General features: G+C 37.6%; 1 protein-coding gene across 17 annotated transcripts in view; it reads right to left on the bottom strand.

Moving 5' to 3' along the window:
- Positions 1-19,733, bottom strand: part of ADGRL2 (adhesion G protein-coupled receptor L2) — a 425,162-nt gene that overhangs the window by 6,946 nt on the left and 398,483 nt on the right. For 16 of the 17 annotated variants that reach the window (XR_006414954.1, XM_044432483.1, XM_044432481.1 and 13 more), the window contains 4 exons: positions 12,252-12,343; positions 10,002-10,170; positions 3,379-3,507; positions 2,098-2,194 (listed from right to left, as the gene is read on the bottom strand). Coding sequence is in view for 16 of the 17 variants with exons in the window: in XM_044432483.1 (XP_044288418.1) it covers positions 2,098-2,194; positions 3,379-3,507; positions 10,002-10,170; positions 12,252-12,343 (487 nt within the window). In the remaining variant the exon portion in view is untranslated. The remainder of the gene's footprint in view (positions 1-2,097; positions 2,195-3,378; positions 3,508-10,001; positions 10,171-12,251; positions 12,344-19,733) is intronic. The other variant, XM_044432490.1, reaches the window with a different exon arrangement.

The raw sequence follows: 19,733 nt of genomic DNA, 5'->3' as shown, positions 1-19,733 counted from the left end.
TTTTAAAATTATTATTATTATGCCACAGGTGAGTGGAAATGAACGTGATAGAACCTAAATAAGGTTCTACCTTATAAGGCTCTATTTCCCAAAAAGTCAGGGAGAATTTGAGACTGGGAGATTTAAATCTGTTCAGGTCCCTATTTTCTAGCAGTGTTTTCATTATGTCATAAAAGCAGTACTGGGTTCACTGAGTGGAGCTGTGTTGGACATTTGACATTAGGAAGCGATCTGTAAGGAAAGCACTGGGTTTAGATGGGAGAGATTCATATTCTCCTATAGGGAAGCTGCATACATCAAGAAAAAATCTGCATGTATGTCAGAAGAGGCTGCAAACAACTGGAACTCCCTATGGTGTATGCTGGTACAATACATGTATTCAAACAAAACTATTACATTTTTGATGAGTATATATTAGCAACAAAATCTGAAGAAACTGTTTGTCAATGAATTTAGTAGGCAGCCTTGAGTGATTCCCTCACCACAATATTCTGGGTTTATACACGGCTTTTAAACTCTTTCATGTACAGTCCAACAGAAATGCTGCATGGTAAAGAAAACCACATTGATACAATTTTCATCCTGGTCCTAATGTGTCTTAAACATGTTAAACTCTTGTGAGTGTAGGGGTTCCAAGACATTTCAACAGGGGAAAACTTTCTAGGACCCATTTGCTTTGTGTATGTAGATCTGTTCTCTTCCCATGAAATGAATGGGGAACTCCAGTGACTGTGGGAGTTTTATTATGTATGAGACAGAGCTCCTGCTGGATCAGGTTGTATATGTGTCTTATTTCTACAGTAAAATGCTCTTTTGCACAGTGAGACTATAAATTAAAACCTGGAGTATTCAGTTTACCCTTTGCTTATGGCTTTTTCCCCAGGAATTGATACCCATCTTGCATCTGATCCACCATTGTATCTGTTCCAATGCTGTTGTAATATTGATCATAGCTGTTTTACATTTTCTGGGGTTACAAATCGTTGGATCAAACCATTGTCATAACAATATTTTAAATGGAATTCAAGCACAAACTTTTTTGTTACTGCAACTGACAGGAAGGTCCCCATTCTCCTAAACTGAATTTAAACAGAATGCATGATATTGCAATTATTGTATTTTTAGATAAAGCATAGTCCATTAATATCTTTTTTTTGTCCTTGAGAAAAATAGTTTCAGTAGGAGGGTTGTGAGAAAGTTTGGTTCTCTTTATTGCTGAAGATGGTAGGCTGGCCTTCACCATCATTTAGTACACCTACACAAAGAAGTTCGAAGGCTTGTGATCATCCAGTTTGAGTTAAAGTGATAGAACTGTGACCAGAGGTCTTAAATATACTGTGTGGCTGTCAGGGTTTCTCCCCCTCCCTTTCTTTCCTGAGGCTGTCATGTGGCAGACAAATGCTCTACACTATAGACACGATCTAAACTATACTGAAAGAAAAAAAACGTATTTGCAGATGTCTTTTGTACAGAGCCGATGTCAATTTGATTTCACAGGCAAAATGCCTGTATATGGAAATCTAATGCATTTAAAATGTTACTGTGCTGGTTGTTCTGTTTCAGTTTTAGACTACAAAGGTTAGCAAAGGTTTAAAATTATGTTCTTGCTTTTAAGTTAAATTATTGATGAGGCTTATTTAAATATACTTTCTATGAATAAGAATGTCAGCTTTCATCCTGAGCAAGAAGATGAAGAAACCAAGTTTTAAATTTGTTCAAGACAGAGCCAAATCATAATTTTATACATTTTCCCTCAACAGACAACGTACATACTTGTGTGTGTGCGTGTGCACATATGTTTGCACACGCACTGTTTCCATTTGATGTTGAGATCTTCAGTTACCTGCTGCAGAGCACATATGCCCATTTCACTGAATTACTGCACCCTAAGGCTTCTAAATTATTATTTAATAAATATTTATTTATGTATTTAATTTTGTTTCTGTGCCACCCCATAACCCAAAGGTTCTCTGGGAGGCTTACAATACAATACAATACTATTTGTATTGTATTTTACAATACAATACAAGTATTTAATACTACTATTAAATACTATTTTATAAGGAAAAAAGTAGAGTGAAATATTAAATAACTGACCTTGATTAAGTGTTGAAGTGCTATTGATATCACCTGAGATAAAGGAAGATTCAGATTGTTTTCTCACAGTATCATTCCACATCCTTCTTATTCGGCTCTGTTAATATAAAGAAAACTGGACATAATTATCACATCTCAGATTGCAGCAGGACACATTTTGCTACTTTTAGACTATAATCTTAGGTAAATTTACTTTGGAGTAAGCTCCACTGAGCACAGTGGGGATGCACTGCTAAGTAAAGATGCACAAGTCTGTGCTGCTCAGTTTTGTTTTGTGTAGCATTTGTCCTGCACGTTATTATACCCAAAGCATCAGAGAACTGCAAGGAACAGATTGTGGTTTGCCTTGGCCAGACTAGCCTCTGGCTCTTTGATGGCCATTTCGGAAGTCAGTTTGACTTGTATCATTAAGGTTCTCTGGCCTGATCAGCTGGTGCTAGGCAGGAGTTTAAAATCCTGTGCTCAGGATAAGTTTTAGTAATTTTAGCCCTGAACTATTGGTGGAATGATATACTTATTTAAAAATCTTTATACAATGCTCTTTATTATTACTTTGGATGTTCCGGAGTGGTGGTCGGGCAAGAAAACAAGTTAGGGTACAAAATTCTTGTGAGCCCTTACTCATGCTGGAGATGAGGCCTTGAAGGGGTACAGCATTTAGGTATGGGAAACAAACAGGACTATAGCAAAGAATGTTCTAGTGGCTTTCCTCAATCCCTACCATCTGGTGGTTAATCTTTGAGCTACCTGTGCATTTATTATTAACTAAATATCTGGACTTCTTTATCATTAAAGGATAAAATCTATTAAACTGGATGAGGCTACTGGTGAGACAAAAGTACAAGCTACTCCTTGTGCTATTTGTTGTGCATAAGGAGAACTTTTAGGGAAAATGGTGGCCTTGTAATGTCAAGTTAGATGTGAAATATGCATTTGGATAAACCTCCAAATTATTCAAGGTTGGTTTCAGACCCACTGCTAACTAGTCATGTTCCAATGATATATATCCCTCAATCACTGTCTAGCCACAAGTGGGACAATGGCCTAAGTGAGTATGTGGAGCAACACATTAGAAACAGCATAGTCATCTACAACAATCTCAAATATGGGAGAATGGTTAGAATCATGTACAGAATATAAAAAGCATGCAATTGTCATCAAGGCTGTTCTAATGAGAACACAATTAGTGTATCTGAATGGAACACATCTCAGCGGACTTTTTCTGAGCAAGTTTAATTAAAAGGTGCTGTCATTAAAAAGTACTGTCAAAATATTTGTTACCTGAGTGCCAGAAGAATAGCGAGCACTAGTCCTTGTAGATGATGCCTTTACTGAACTGTGAGGGCTCTCTGTTGGCAATCCTCCACAACAGTATGAATGTCTGAAGCACTTGCCATACTCCTTACGTACCTGTATATGAAAGTCAGTGCTTATGAACAAATGCGTTCATGCTTTCATTTTAATACTGTGTTACTGTCCAAGGATCTCAAGTAAACAACTATGGTTCACCACAGTCGTTTGGAATGGGGACATGTTGAAATTTTCAATTAAACAAATGCAAACTGTAATTAAATTACTGGCCTGTTCTCAACTACTAGAGCTGATTGACACAGCTACAGACCTTTAACTAGCCCTGTATGTTCCCAATACATTCCCAAATTAGAAGATGCCACAGAGAAAATATAATCTTTGTAGTTGTAAACGAATGCTACTTTGTCTGAATAAAATTACTTTTTGAGCACCACATTTATAGCTATATCCCTTATGCTTATCTACAGCCTCACTGCAACCAAATACTGACAATACAGTGGTACCTTGGCTCATGAACTTAATCAGTTCCAGGACTCTGGTCATGATCCAAACTGGTTGTGAGCTAAGTCAAATTTCCCCAAAAGGAATACAGTTAATCCGTTCTGTAACTTTTTTTTTTTTAACCACAAAAATTTGTGCCAAAGTGAAAAAAAAAAAAAAAAACACCCCCCCCCCCCCCCCCCCCCCCCCCCAATCGTCCCCCCCCCCCCCCCCCCCCCCCCAGTACGACTGCGATCGTGCCCATCATCCCCGCAGGAGCGCAGCCATGGCAATAGATGGGCGTAATTGTGGGCACACTTGGGGGAGGGGGGAAGATGGGCATGATTAAGATCATCACCTGATGCAGAGTTCATGACCTGAGGCAAAATTTTTCAGAAATTTCTGTTTTTGACCCAATTTGGTCGTGAACCGAGGCGTTCGTGAGCCAAGGTACCATTGTATTTAGTGATATATGCCCCACATGCATTTCCCCAGAGAAATACTGACAATTGCTGAAAGGATTGTGATCATAGAGGATATCAAAGGTCAAGACTACATCTAGCCTTCCTAAATCTATGAAAGATGAGGAATGAAATCTGAACTTAGCTTTGGTTCAGGTCACTAAATAAAGATTGGAAACTTTAAAAACAGCTATTCATTCAGTTAGTTTAAGGCATACTTTTCTATATAAAAGTTCATATAGTCAATATCTTGATTCTCCTTCAGTGTACACTGGTAAAGGAAAAAGAGAAATGTAGGGGACACTGTGGAAAGATCTCTCTCCATGTTGCAGCTACTAGGTCCAGCTCCATCTTCCCTCAACCAGCATTTGCACCTTAGGTATTAATGAGAGAAAGATCAGGCTTCTCCCATCCTTAACCAGTTGAAGGTCTTCCTGAAAGTGAGACCAAGGTAAACTACCATGGAATCATTATTATTATTTATTATATTTCTATACTTCCCACAGCCAAAGCTCTCTGGGTGATTCACAACATGATATAAAAACAAAATAATTATAGAAAACAACATTTAAAGCATTTAAAAATTAATTAAAATACCATTAATATACATTAAAAACAACAAAAAAGGCCTGGCCAAGAAGGAAGGTAAAAAAGGCCCCTGGATGACCAGAGAGATCTTTAACAGTCTCCACAAAGCGTCCTGTCTTAACGTGGTATCAAAAAGGTATCCCTGTTGCAGGGAGGTTGTTCCAAAGATGATATACTTATTCTTTTCCCATTTGATTTTGCTAGTTCAGCTTGGAGAACTGGAAGGAAAAGCAATCCATAAACAAAATGGGTATATATAACTTTGACTTGGCTGCTATTCCCTGTGTGTCCCAGTACACACTGAAAAGAATCCAGGACTTACTTCGGTGCATATTCTTCACTGCTTGATGGGAACCAGCCTGATCCAAGCAACTGTAAGAATTTGCCCAGGCACTGAGATGTTCTGGAAAAGCCCTTCTCTGTCTCCTACCAATACTTTGCGCAGGTTCAGTAGACATTTCACAAAGGGTTCAGTGGCAGAAACTTTGGGATTATCTACTAAGGGATCTTACATTATTACTGTTTACCAGCAGGCAAAACACTCTTCATTTAAACAAGCATATGGCCTATAAAGCTGAATTGTTTTCTATATTATATTGTGCTTAACCCACATTTTATCTGAATAATATTTTAACTGCCTGCTCTTTGCATAAGTTATAAACTGATGTTTAGATGGTTTTATATTGTTTCCTAAGGATCCAATTCTATGCAAGTTTGGGTGGATAAAATAAGTCAATTCCCAGTGATGTTGGCTGGGGCATGCTGGGAGCTGTAGGCCTGTTTTCCGTCTAAACTGGCTTACAAATGTGCCCAAAGTGACATTCCAAACAGTGGAATTTTATTTATTTATTTTAAACTTGTATATGCTGTCCTTTATGTATGACATCTCAGGACGGCTTACAATTATTAAAATCAGAATACAATAAAACAATGAATACAACAAATAATATATAACCAATAAAAATAAATTAAATCAAAAGTGACTGTTAAAACCATTAAAAAACTATTTTTTAAAATAACAATTGAATAAAAAGGTTTTGACCTGGCACCGAAAGATTATAGGCTTGGCGCCAGGGGAGCGCATTCCACAATCTGGGCGCCACTGCAGAGAAGGCCCTACTCTGAGTAGACGTCCTTTTTACCTCCTTTAGGAGGGTTCCTGGAGCAGGGCCTATCCCTTAAGGGACGTGAGGACATATTAAGAAGGAGATGTTCCTTCAGCTATCCCGGTCCCAAGCCATTCAGGGCTTTATAGGTCAAAACCAGCACCTTGAATTGGGCCAAAACTTCAACTGGAAGCCAGTGGAGCTGGTAGAGGACTGGCGTTATATGAGAATAACGACCGGTCCCTGTCAGCAGCCTGGCTGCTCTATTCTGTACCAGCTGAAGTATCCGTACCGTTTCCAGGGGCAGCCCCAGGTAGAGCGTGTTACAGTAATCCAACTGGAATGTTAGGTGCACTGGGCATATTTTAAGGAAAGATGGAGAACAAATATAATAAACAAATAAATGCTATTGACTTACAAAGCAATGAAATCAAAGCAATGAATTGAATGAACATGGCTGAGCACCATAGTTACAGTACTTTAAAGATTAACTCACCCTGAACTGCCCTTAGCTGTCAGGAGTTACTGCCATTAAAAGAACTAACTTGTTACTGTTGTGTATCTCTGCTGAGTATGTGCAGGTTACATACCAGGACTTATTTACGCTAATTTCAAGAGAACATAACTTTGATTGAGCTTACTTGGGGATGCAGGCACAAAATTAAATCTCAGTGTTGCATGTTGTTTAGTTCAAAAAATGTATACCCTTATACTAACAAATACTGTCAAATTCTAGAGAAATAATATATATCTAAATTAAAGTAATTTAATTGCTTCAGACAACTGCAATCCAAGAGGAGATGTGTGACGAGAAGGTTTTTCACCCAAATACCACTCCCCAGGGCTGATTTTGCCTAATGTCTATACTGCTGTGAATGTACATTATCTGTTGGTGCTGCGCATTCCACTGTTATTATTTCTAAATTACAGCCTGTTCATAACTGAGGTAACAGCACTATCATCTTGTCAGGACTGGAAACATAATAGTTTTCACTTTCACAATTCTTTTTCTCTGTTCAATTTAGTGACCAGCTAGTAATATTGGAATAAAAAGCCTGCATTAGCAATCTATACAGCGGTAGAATGATATCTAGTGAAAGACACCAAAACTTTTAAACCTTAAACATTCTTTGAGGCATGAATAATCTTGTGTTAGGTTCCGTACTTGACTGTCACTTTAATATTACTTTCTGCTGACTCTGCTTAATAGAAAAAAGTACAACATTCTACTATGAAATTTTAAAAGTGCACACTTTCTCTTATCATTCTAAGAACAAGAATTTATAATATCCTAAACTAGGAAGGGCTTGAATCTATTTTTAAAGGCCTCAAATAGTCACCCCAATTCTTCAGTTGTGAAGTACATTTCTTCCCAATTGGTCATTCCTGGTTTCATGATACAAACAACAGATGAATAAATGAGCTAGCATGCCAGTTCTAAATGGACTTTGAAATGCCAACTTTATTTTAAGTACAAAAAGGTCACTTTGACTGAACACTTACTAAAATAACCAATAGTTCAGCATGCTTTTTACTGAATGATCTTAAATTAATGGCAGGACCTGAAAATCAGGAATTTCAATGTGTGAACAGCAATCTGATTTATAAGAATTTTATTGATAGTTGTAAATTATGGGTTCTAATATGGATAACCTGCCATTGGTAAATACAAAGTTTTTTAAAAAATAATTTATCTCCTATTGTCTTACTGTACTTTCCCCCACACCTTTTATATACAACAACTCATTTGTGTCCACATCATTTGTTTTCAGCTTTAAAAAGTGAAAGTGCTTCTCATTATATGAAATGGAAATTAGCAACAAAAGGATCCTATGGGCACTAGGTAGCATCTAGATCAGTGATGGAGAACCTTTTAGAGACCGAGTGACCAAACTGCAACCCAAAACCCACTTATTTATCGCAAAGTGCCAACACTGTAATATAACCTGAAAACGGAGGTTTTAGTTCAGAAAAAACAACTCACAGCCAGGCCAAGCAAAAAAAAAAAAAAAAAAAAAAAAAACTTTGCAGTGCACTGACCGGCCATGTGAAAGCTCGGACGAGTCATGGCTAATGAGTCATGGCTCGTGTCATCATCCTTTCCAAGCATGAGCATGGCCCCTATGTGGGCTGTTATCTGTATCTCAGCTGCTGGGGCGATGCTGGGGCAACTTGGCTTGCGTGCTGACAGACAGGGCTCTGCATGCCCCCTGTGGCACATGTGCCATAGGTTCACCATCACTGATTGAGATGGACATACAGTTTTTCAGAGACCTAGATACAAAGCTGAAAGATTGGCCCAATCTTGTAGCTGGGCTTCCATACTCAGAGCAGCCCCCTTTTTTGAACCCCACAGCCAGCTGCATATCTGAATGCACCAGCTGTACCTAGGAGGTTGCAAGAGAAACCTCAGAGATGGGTGAAGGGGGCATCCTGGGGGTGTGGGAAGGCAACCAGTACTGCCATGATATATGACATCCTGGGGATGTCTTGACCTCTTTCTCTCCTACTCTATGGTAGACACCTTGGTAGCTGAAACTGGGAGTCAGAATGTTTTGCACAAAGCACAAAAGTCATAGTTCCATGATCCTTCTATCCGGTACAGGATGCCAGAAAGTCATTGTTAATATTTAGAGTATATGCTAGAAGCAACATTTATTATTTTATTGCAAGTTCTATTCAACAATGTTTTCTGTTTGATGTTAGTGGATTACAGTAGCTGGGTTTATCTAAAATTAGTAGAATATGTATGATGCTATTACTTAAAGTCTGTTCTTCAAATATGGAAAGAGAAGATAACAGTCATGTTTCTTTCTCAGCTTCCTGGTAACAAACATTTGGTGACAACCTCTAGAAATTTGTGAAGATTTGACTCATTGTCAATCAACCAGATCTGTACCTCCTAGTATAATGACCAGACTGGAAGACAATTATCCTTTTGATTTAACAGTTTAACACAGCTTTTGCCTCAGAAACATGCCAAAATGAATGAAATGTGTATTTCAGGATGAGGAACCTTTAGAAAGCAAGCTTATGGACTCAGGAAAAGCATTTGTGGGACCCTGGGATATTACTTAATTCCTCCTTTGAGAGCCTAGGTAGGGAAATCCAAAGACTTGTACTTTCCCTCCTGCCTACCCTGCTACTTGCAACCACTTCAGGATCCATCACAGAGGCTTCCTCATTTGAAAATGGATTCCTGTCCTTGGGTGAAGATGCAAATGAGGAGGAAGGGGATGGGAAGAGGTACCAAGATCTACAGGATCTTAAAGCTCCTATTTCCCACCCCCCCACCCCTCTGACTCAAACGGGTGTGTTGAAAGACAAAACGTATGTAATCTATTAAGAAATGAGAGCAAGGAACTTAGATCAGTTCTGTTGCTCCTCCTGACCTGCCTGATCTCCCAAAGAACACAGGATTGCTGAAGTGCTCCAGTGTCAGAACAGCTGTTGGACTGCTATGTCCCAAAGTCATACCAAGAAAAGATGTTTATAAATGCAATTTTCTCGGAAAATACATTTAATTTTTATACACATATGTAATTTCTGATGAATGTAGAAATAGGATGCAATTAATTAACTCTGCTGCATTGAGGCTGATCAATGACTTCTTCACCGGTAATTTTTCAGCTATGCTTTTAACTATTTTAACATTTAACTATTTTAACTAAAATGATTTACTAATTTGCTCTATATCATTATCATCATGATCAATATTTCTAAAAATCACTCCATTTAATGGAAATTTGTGTTGCAGTTTTCATTTTCTTCAGTTTAAACCTTTCCCCCTTTCTTTTAGCTTGTTTTGAAACTTGTAAACTTAATACAGGTTTTATTTGTATTTCTGCATTTCTGTCTCCTTATATACTATTAACATTTTTGTGAAGAATTGTTTAAAAAGCAGGTAATTATGGTATTCTGAATGATACAGGGAACATGTATATGTAAGATGACTCACTTTCTTTTGAAGTGCACAATGAAAGATGAAAATAAACATCCCTTGGAAAGCATTAAATACTGTGAAGAGGTATGCCATCACAATGGTCTCCTCGTTGATGTAAAGCAGGCCAAAAGACCACGTCAGACCAAGAAGACACAGAAGAGCAAATGCACCTAGGGCCCAAGACCTGGAAAAGAAAATTAAATTAAGTAACACTGCTGTTTTGTTAAAGTGCACACTGCACACTTGCATATTACAATTTTATTTGCTGCAGCTTAACTAGGTTCATATTAAAATATGTTTAAAATATCAATTTTTCTTCTATTAAAGGTAGAATAATTCCATCTGATACTTTTCATCCTCAGTGAAAACAGCAGTGGTGGATATGATCTCTTACTCAAGATTGCAAAAATGGGTGGATGTATATTTTACAAGAAATTGAAAAGTCTAATGTAACCGCTAATAGAGGCCCATATTGTAAAAATTGTGTTTGCATCTGACACACACATAAGCAACACAAGTACATAAAGGTTAAATCGCAGTTCAAAATCCAATAACCTACAGCTTGAAAACTTTGCTAAACTGAGACTAGAGTCTAACTTTCATATGAAAGGCTTTGCTGAAATGTGACAAATATATGGATTTAGTCACAAAATAAGTCTTTAATGCTGCAATCCTACACTTAGTTACCTGGGAGTAGGTCCCACTGAACTCAATGGGGCATACTTCTAGGTAGATGTGTATAGGATTATACTATACAGGATATTTCATTGTGAATAGTTTCAGGAGAGAAAAGAAATTGCAGAGAACAGCACAGAATGAAAAGGAAAGAGGGTTTAATTCAGTGCATTCCACATCTAACTAATGATCTTACTTGATAAATGGCTTATTATCTTCATAGCTAGAAAGCATTATAAGCAGAAAAGAGAAACAAAATTATTAGACAGAATTTAAATTGAAATTAATCAGAAAGCATTTTAGTAATTTTATACAAAAATTAATTAAAATTAGAAAATTCAAAGTGCAGACGCAAGCTGTTTAAAATAATAAAAAGCATATAATAGCTGGAAATAGTTTAGCAAATTAGATCTCTCCAAAGTTGTTAATTAAAGTTAGAGACAATCCATAAAATTGTCCAAATTTGCAAAAAAAATTTTATTCATGCTTTTAATTTGTTAATATAGGGTTCTATCTTACCCAGGTAAGTCGGTATTATAGTAGCCATCACAAACACGGTAATTACTGGTGTGGATGAGAAGACAGAAAGAAGAAGAAAAGGAAGAAAAGAGAGAGATGCTAAAGATTAGCTCTCTCTCTCTCTTAACATGCAACATGCAATGAAGCTGATATTGTGACCTATCTAAGCATCATCCTGTTTGTAAAATTAGCTTTGTTGTAAAATCTGTTCTTCCGTATTCTATCTTCAAAGAAAATTAAAGAGCCCACTCCTAATCACAATTCACTTGGAAACCCCAATCATCTCAACAGAGTTTGTCTAAGTTAGAGTGTTTATGATCAAAACCAACTGTCCCTCCTAAGCAAAACAGTTCAGTCTGAAGCAACGCTATATCGAATGATCTAAGCAGGGGTAGGCAATGCAAGGGCAATATACTTTATTTAGATTACCCTGATTTTTTTTCCTTTTAGAAACCTGTTCTCCTTACCACACAAAGGAAGTATAGACTGAAATTGGAAGATAAGTCCTTATGTTGCCTAACTGACCTAGTATGTGATCCACTGCTGTTATTATTTATTAAATTAAGCTATTGCTCTACACTACAGAAAGGAAATACTGTGACTTTTGTAAAACACCAGGATAAAAAGAAACACTTCATTCAACAACATGAAAGCAGCAGATACACTTTAAGATCACAACAGTAATAGGATCAAAATTTCTTTGGGACCATTTTGACTGGGAAAACTGGTGCAAATCCTTAATATCCAAGAATAATTTAACAATGCAAATTAGCAAAACAACTTCAGCAATGCAAGGGGAAACATCATTTGAAATAACACTTAAAATGCAGAAGAAATTACTGTAGGTGTTCCATGAAGGCACCAAAGCCATTCCAGTAGAAGGAGTTTAATGTTGACCCTCATCTGTGACATTTTAGCAATAAATGTGGCAAAAGCAGGACTGATGCTATTTGCTCCTAATAGACATCTGTGGTTGCCAGGAGACAAAACCGTATGCCCTAATGGAAGGGAGCTTTTATAAGTTGGAAAAATGAAGATAACCGTTCTTGGATTTGAACACAACACACTTACTTAATGTTTTCCAACCTGCTAGAGTCCGGCTTCAAAGTATTTGAGTGCTTCACCATTTTGCACAGTGTGATCACCAGGAAGATAAGATTCAGCTGTCAAAACAGGTAACAGTAACATTAAACTACTTCAAGTTACAAGTTGATTTATGATGATGTTCTAGACTAAACAAAAAAGGAACATGTAATCATTTTCTGAACTATTTTGTGGTCTGGTGGCAGGACACCCTCAGCAAAGTGGTGGCAAATATGGATTAGATCAAGAAATGTTAACATCTGGCCAGTATGTATCTCACAGTATGTATCTTACATATTTCTTGATGCTTTAGCTTGGGTTTACTCATACCACATGCTGACTAATGCTAAACATTTTTATGAAAAGTAATATTACAAAAAATACATGTATACGTTTATATGTGTCTTCAACCTTGCAGCTGTATTTAATGTTGATTTGTTGATGCTTTATGTGTCCACCTAAAATGTAATGTGTGAATACTATTAATATATCTAACATGCACAGAAATTAATCAGGGATCCATGATTGGTTGCAGCTACTCCATTATTTGCATGGGATGGAAGGATGGATAATGCAATAAAATCCTAGAAGACTAAAAAGGCCCCTTTATGATCCCTTTTCTTTCTACTCTGATCCCTGTGTGGTTTATACAAGCTTTCCAGAGTGGAAGACCTGACTTCTAGTCTCACAATCATTTCCTTTTTCCATCTAATAGATTTCTTGTCCTCAGGAATCCCAAAAACTGAGCGATGGCATTTCCTTGAGGAAGCCATATTTCTTTCTTCTAGGTGTGAGAATCATACCCCACCTTTCCTTGTTTCCTATTGCCCTGTTCTTTCCCATTAACTGGGAGTGCTACCTCCTTTTAACCTCCCTGTTTCCACATTGAATTCTTTGTTGTCTGTTTATCTTCTGCTTGCACCCTTTAGAGGCGGTGTGGGCAATTTGTGGTCTTCCAGATATATGGCTTGCAACTCTCGCAAGCCCTAGCTTGCACAGTTACTGGTGATGGCTCCTAGGAGTTGAAGGCTATCTGGAGAGGGGGAAGTTTGATCTTTGCCTTCCAAAATTCTCCCCTCTCCTTGGCATGATAGATAAAGAAAATATTAGACTCTTTTGGCAGCAATCAATACACAATGTTGTCACGGCTGACAATGCTAGAGTTGCCAAAGATTTTATGCAAATAAAAGTTGTTTCAATTTGTTTTGTTTTACTTTCTACTTTGCTAGGACCACGATACTTTTACACAAGTGCAATATGGACTTAGAGTTGGCCACACAATCTGTAAGCCCAATTTTATTTACAGCAACTTTTTTTAACACATGGGGGTTTTGGATTATTGGCAGAAGTAAAAGATAAGCTGGGTGCACATGAATATCAGCTATGGAAATCGGTATGATTTATGGAGCGAAAGACAAAATAAAAAGTTTTGAGACTGAAAGCATCCATAACTATGATCACAACTATTTTCTCATCATACTACTCATGTCAGAAGACTACTGATGGGGTTAAAGGGTACACAAAAGTATCAAAAACCAGCCTGTATTAAAGCTGATGAAGAAATCACGTTTCTGTTTACATGAATGTTGATGCATGATCCAAATCCAACTCACACATGCATCAATACAAAATTAATACATTCAATTTAGGAAAAATGACTGGAGCCTTTTCTTAAGTATGGAACACACACACACAGTGTGTCTGTGTGTGTGAGTGAAAGAGAGGGAAGCGAGCAGGCAGGCAGTGGGGACAAAAGAATCACAAATCACTGTACTTTGTTTAAGATGATAAAGCTCATGAATATGACAGTAGGTGAAAATGAAAGTCTCTTCAAGAATATAATGAAGTACCACAGTCCCAAGACAAAGTAACTATGACAACAGAGAATATCATACTTCTCCCCCACATCTCCGTGAAATATGATATAATTTAAAGCTCAATCGGTAAACCAAAGAACCCCAATCACTATCTGAAAATAATATTCAGAAATCTTGATTTGCCTGTGCTCTGAGTACTTAGTAGAGCATTATTCATTCTTTACTTAAACAACAAGACAAGCAACATAGCAAAGAGAGAAGCTCTGTGATGATGCATTGCCTTTTTGTCACTAACCTTTCATCATAGGGGCAGGGGAGATCAAGTACTTTTAAATAAGTAGGTCTCCAAAATATATTCATGTGTTACAGAAATGGGAAGGCTTGGCATTTTATCATATAAGATGGAAAGCAGAAAGGGCAGGGCAATTGACTTAGAAAAGAATGCACATCTAAAGTAAATGATTTCCACTTTCCATTTTTATGAAAAAATATTATTTTGCCTAGTTTTCACTGTACTAATTTTTATCATTGTTATCCAGGTAAGTACACACATTTGTAGTTCATGGCGGTTGTTTGTAATAACAATTTGTATGCATAATTTCTGAATGCAGAATCAGCAAGTAATTTACAGTATTTTATGTTCTGAAATCCACTGATGGTAGCTATTTCAACCCATGGATTCAAACTCTCCAACACAAAGATTTCTGCTGTTATAAAACCATAAATTTATTTGGATAACTCTCCCCTTTAACTTCTTCATGATGAATCATTTCTCATACCCCATCAGATGTGATCTGCACACCTACTGAGTAAGGACCGTATCTGAATCCAAGTAGACTTGTGTATGCACATCCCTAACTGTATGGAGAAACATGCACAAGGACCCAGCACTTTGGTACAAACACAGGCGGCTCAAATGAAATTTACCCGAGTCTGAATAATCATAAAATGGGGTGTCTGTCCATATATGTAATCCCTGCCATTGTAACGTCAATTAAACCAGAACATCTTCAATTAACCATTACATCTAAACTGATAAACTATGGTTACCATGCTTAGAACCAGTCAAGATCTCAAGCTAATTTGAAAGTGTAATTTAATAGCTTTACTTTTTCTAAGCATGGCCACAGTTTATTCAGTAGAGTTTCCCAAGGCAATTCACAAGGTTCATGGTGCTCTCTTGTAGAAGTCCAAGGACTTAATCTCAACCTATTTTGAATTACATGAATGTCAAAATCCAAGCTTTTCTAACCAGCATTTACACTGTTTGTTTTATAGCCACCAACCTACTCAATTGAATCACATTCACCTGAGTTTAGCAGCTTAAAATTCATTCCACACAGCCTGAAGTGCTGACATGGATATGATAAGACAGAAGAACAGAAACACCACTCTAAAGTAACATAACTGAACTGCACATGTTCTGACCCTGTTTGTCCTCCCTGGAGCTTTTGTTACCTGACAAATGCAGCTCTAAAATTGCTCTTGCATCTCCAGATCTTTGCTCCTAGCCATGCAGAAGTCCATTCCTCTCCGGGACTGGCAGCCAGAGAAGTGTTCTCTGAAGAAGGCTTCTAAATGAGCGTGCAAGCTGAACTCTTACTGAACTTAGTTAATTATTAAAGATGCAGATGGAGCAGTCCAAATGATCAGAACAACTCCTGACATGTCATGATCTAAGCTTTCATTAAATCATTTCAGACATACTAATGGTTTTCTGCCACTCATTACTTACACAAGTTGCCCCGCCTCTATAGATATAATAATCCTGAGGCCCCATAGGCACAGAGCATGAAAGAAAAGTCAATTATTCTGCTTTGTAAATCCTGCCTCATTTTCCTTCTAACCTTCCTAGAAATGGTAACTTCATTGAGTATCTGGCCCGATCTACAAAGAAAAGCCTTAGAAAAGGGTATATAAACTATTGTTAAGTATAAAAGTAATAATGCAGAATGCACAATAAAAAACACCTCAGCAAAACCACAACTTCTGTATAACTACAACCTACAATTCAGCATCTATTCTGCAAAATCAGACAGCACTAGGGGAATCATCCTGCCATACAACCAGCTGTACATTATGTTTGCACAATGTGCAGCTGCTTGTGCAATGGAGAACTGCTAGCATACATTTAATGTTAGGTGAATTTTCTCATCAGGGTAGTTTGGAACCTTCTTTCCATTTGTAGAATGTCATTTGTACTAATGGCATAACATACTTGCATATTGTCCCTTATTAGGTGTACTTAAACATACTTAAGATCCATTTAATAGCCCACTTAAAAACAATGTAAAGCTAATTCTAAATGCTTCTTTTTAAATGGAAACATGCTGTATTGAAATTTGTGTACATACCCAAAACATTTAAAAGGCAACAGACAACAAGAGCTAATGAACTATCAAGGAAAATACCTGCCAACACAGTAGACACATGGACCCCAGTTACAAAATCTAGGGAAGCTGTAATCATAGATTTTGAAATCAACTATTCCAAGTTTATTTCCTGCCCAGCTCATCTCAAATATCAGCCAATTTCAGAAAAATACTCGTCGCCTAATTCTGCATCAGATTATTACAATAACCTTTACCATCAACTACAACAACAATACAATCCTTTGCATTTCTAATCAAAAGTAAACCCCACTGAGTTTAAGAGACTCACACTTAGGTCTGCTAGGATGACAACCTAATAGCTTCTAAAATACTTACTTTCTGGGAGCTGACAGGGGAGGGTCAGAGAACTGAATCTGTATGTTGGACATACAATGCTGGGCTTCTCCAGCAGCCAGCTGGGTTTCTACATACTAATTTGTGTCATGCTGCAGTAATGTTATTCCCACTATCTCAAATACCATTCCCAGATTATATAAACTCTCATAGTGACCTGATAAACCAAAAGTACCAATGTTTCTCTTCTGTTAGAGTACAGGATGGGGATCTGGGAAATCTAGGTTCTGGTCTCCCCCTTGGCCATAAAACTCACTAGATAACTTTGGGCCAGTTCTGGACTTGTAGCTCAGCCCAACTGATCTCACAGTATTCCTATTGTTGTTAGGGGAAAATGGAGCTATGTAAGCTGCCTTGGGTTCTTCACAAGAGGAAAAAAGGAACGATATAAACACAATGTGGTGGTGGTGGTGGTGGTGATCCTTCTGCACCCTTAGGGCTTTCTACTGGCCATACTTGCTGGGGTTAATTGGAATTGTAATGCAAAACATCTGGTGTGCACTAGGTTGTCAAAAACTGCTATATTTATCTAATTGTTCTTAATGGTGATATTCTCTGTTTTCCAATATCTAATTATCAATTTAATGCCTATAATACTTCTTGAAAATTAAGGGAGAATGGTGGAAGTTTGCCAAGTCAAAAGACCATGCTGACAATTGGGGAGACTCTTGTCTATGTATAGATCTGGATCATAGCTATCTCCATAGCCACCAGTTCCATGCCAGTGGTCCTGCCATGTTCTTTCTACCACACAGATTATCTGCACAACAGCAATTACATTTGAGGCGGAAGAATCTTTTAGTCTTGTGAGACTCAGAAAAGCCATAGGGGCCAAAACAGGCAAGAACAGTGGAAAAACTAGGCCTGCCAACTCTCCTTGGTTGGAGGTATTTAAACAGGGAAGGGATGGCCATCTGTCAGATAAACTGTGGCTATATCCAGCAGAGTAGAATTTGTATTGAGCAGGGGATGGACTTGGTGGGCCCCATGGCACCTTCCAATTCTATGATTCTAAGTGATTACCAGGAAACTGATCAAGTGGCACTACTTTTTGGCATGCTGTGTTTTATTTGGCATGTCTGTATATGCTCTGCTGCTCAAGTAACATTTCTTAAACTGCACTTTAAGCTTTGCAAGTTTCTGCTTGTTATATAATGAATTATGGCCATGTAAAGGCAATTGCACATATTTAATCTACCTAAACATTTGTTACAGTATGATCAACCTCCCCACCCAAAAGAGAGGTTTAAACTTCTATGAAAATCACTCTTTGATTGAATTAAATACAGAAAGACCTGTGCACTAGCCACTTACAGTAACGCATGTAGCACTACAGCCCAAGCACAGCTAACATGTTTCTAGAAAGGAAAGGGAATTTTTGCAAATTGTAAGCGTTTCATTTGTGAGAAGTGACCTAAAAAAAAAAGCTTGACACATTCTAACATGAATTTTTTGAAAGTTTATTAATAAGAACTCAATTTTGTTTTGTCCTTTTACATAAGGGAAAATGCATCCTCTTTTAAAAACAAAAGCTGCCAATTCTCTGTATTTTCCTGAACTGAATGTGACGGTCACATTCCCACTTCCAACTATACCATATAAACTGTGACACACTGCTAGTGTTAAATAAATTGTTCAATGGCACCACCAGCAGCTCTTGCAGAAGCAACAGAAGTATCACCATATTTTTATAAGGACTGTAATATGAAAGTCTTGAATGATAATGTACACACACTAAGTACACACACAGGTCTTCTGCAGTTACACGATTCCCATTACACTTCCTCTTTTTTTGTTTTTTGTTTTTTTTTTTTGTTGGGACGATTAGAGGGCAAAGCAATTGCCAGAGAAGAATTACTCCTAGGAACTGCACAGTGATTGCTACCTGCTGTTTCATATTTTTTGAAGTTGGGAATACTGCTCCCAAAAGACTTTCACTTCTCAGCCTAAATGATTTGCAGGCAGATAATAATGTCATGGCCGGTAAATAATAGTAGACTGACTGTACATGGTCAATATGATGAAATGTCTTTCACTCTGATTTTCACTCTGACCTGGTTACAAGGAAACACCAATATCTGCAGCTATACCAAGGCCCACGCAAAGTGTAATGATATTTAGAGGGTTGTTCCGGGGGTGGGGGGCAACCTGAAAAAAGTAGTGCTCACAGTAAATACTGCAGTGGCTTTGGGGTGGGGGCAGGCGAAGAAAAGAAAGGAAAAAAGAACAAAAAATAGGGGAAGAAAAGAAGAGTCATAGTAAAATCCTGACTTACTAAACTTTAGTTAGAGTCACTTATCACATTCAGCTACTTAATTTCCACACTGGCCAAGTTTGTTCATACTGGAAACAAATTGGTTAATTGATAGATTAATTGTATGTTGTTCAACCCATGAGTAATAGTGTCTGGGCTCAGATGAATTTTTTTAAAGGTCTGTAGAACACACTCCAATCTCACTTCAGCAAACGGTGTTAATTAGCCTAGGATTTATCATGGTACAAGCAGCTTCACTATGTTGGTCTACACATGCAACTGATATATGGAAATATAGTGGCTTCTTTTATGATTATTTGAAGGTTGTATCTGCCTCAAACAATCCCTGCCATCTGAGTCTGGATAACACAAGCCACAACAACCTTGATATCCATGGGTGTCCATGCACACTAAAGCCACCTCAGCAAATAAATAAAACCATGGTGGACTTTGTGTCATGCAAACCAGGACACTGGGCTGGTTCAAAAGTTGCACTAGATGAAAGTTTAGCACCACATGCATGAGATTGAGCAACACATCTGGTTAATTCAGCCAGACAATATTAAACAAATTAGTTATGAAGCTGGCTTGTGTAACTAATCAAGAGTTTGTTTTAAAGCTGGATTTTTGATTTGCACATGAAGCCAGAATCCTTTGAAAGTGAAACCAAGTG

This window comes from Varanus komodoensis, unplaced genomic scaffold (assembly GCF_004798865.1).
Source record: "Varanus komodoensis strain SLA01 unplaced genomic scaffold, ASM479886v1 scaffold24, whole genome shotgun sequence".
Lineage (NCBI taxonomy): Eukaryota > Metazoa > Chordata > Lepidosauria > Squamata > Varanidae > Varanus > Varanus komodoensis.
The sequence above is the reverse complement of the archived record's forward strand: the minus strand, read 5'-3'. Positions and strand labels throughout refer to the sequence as shown.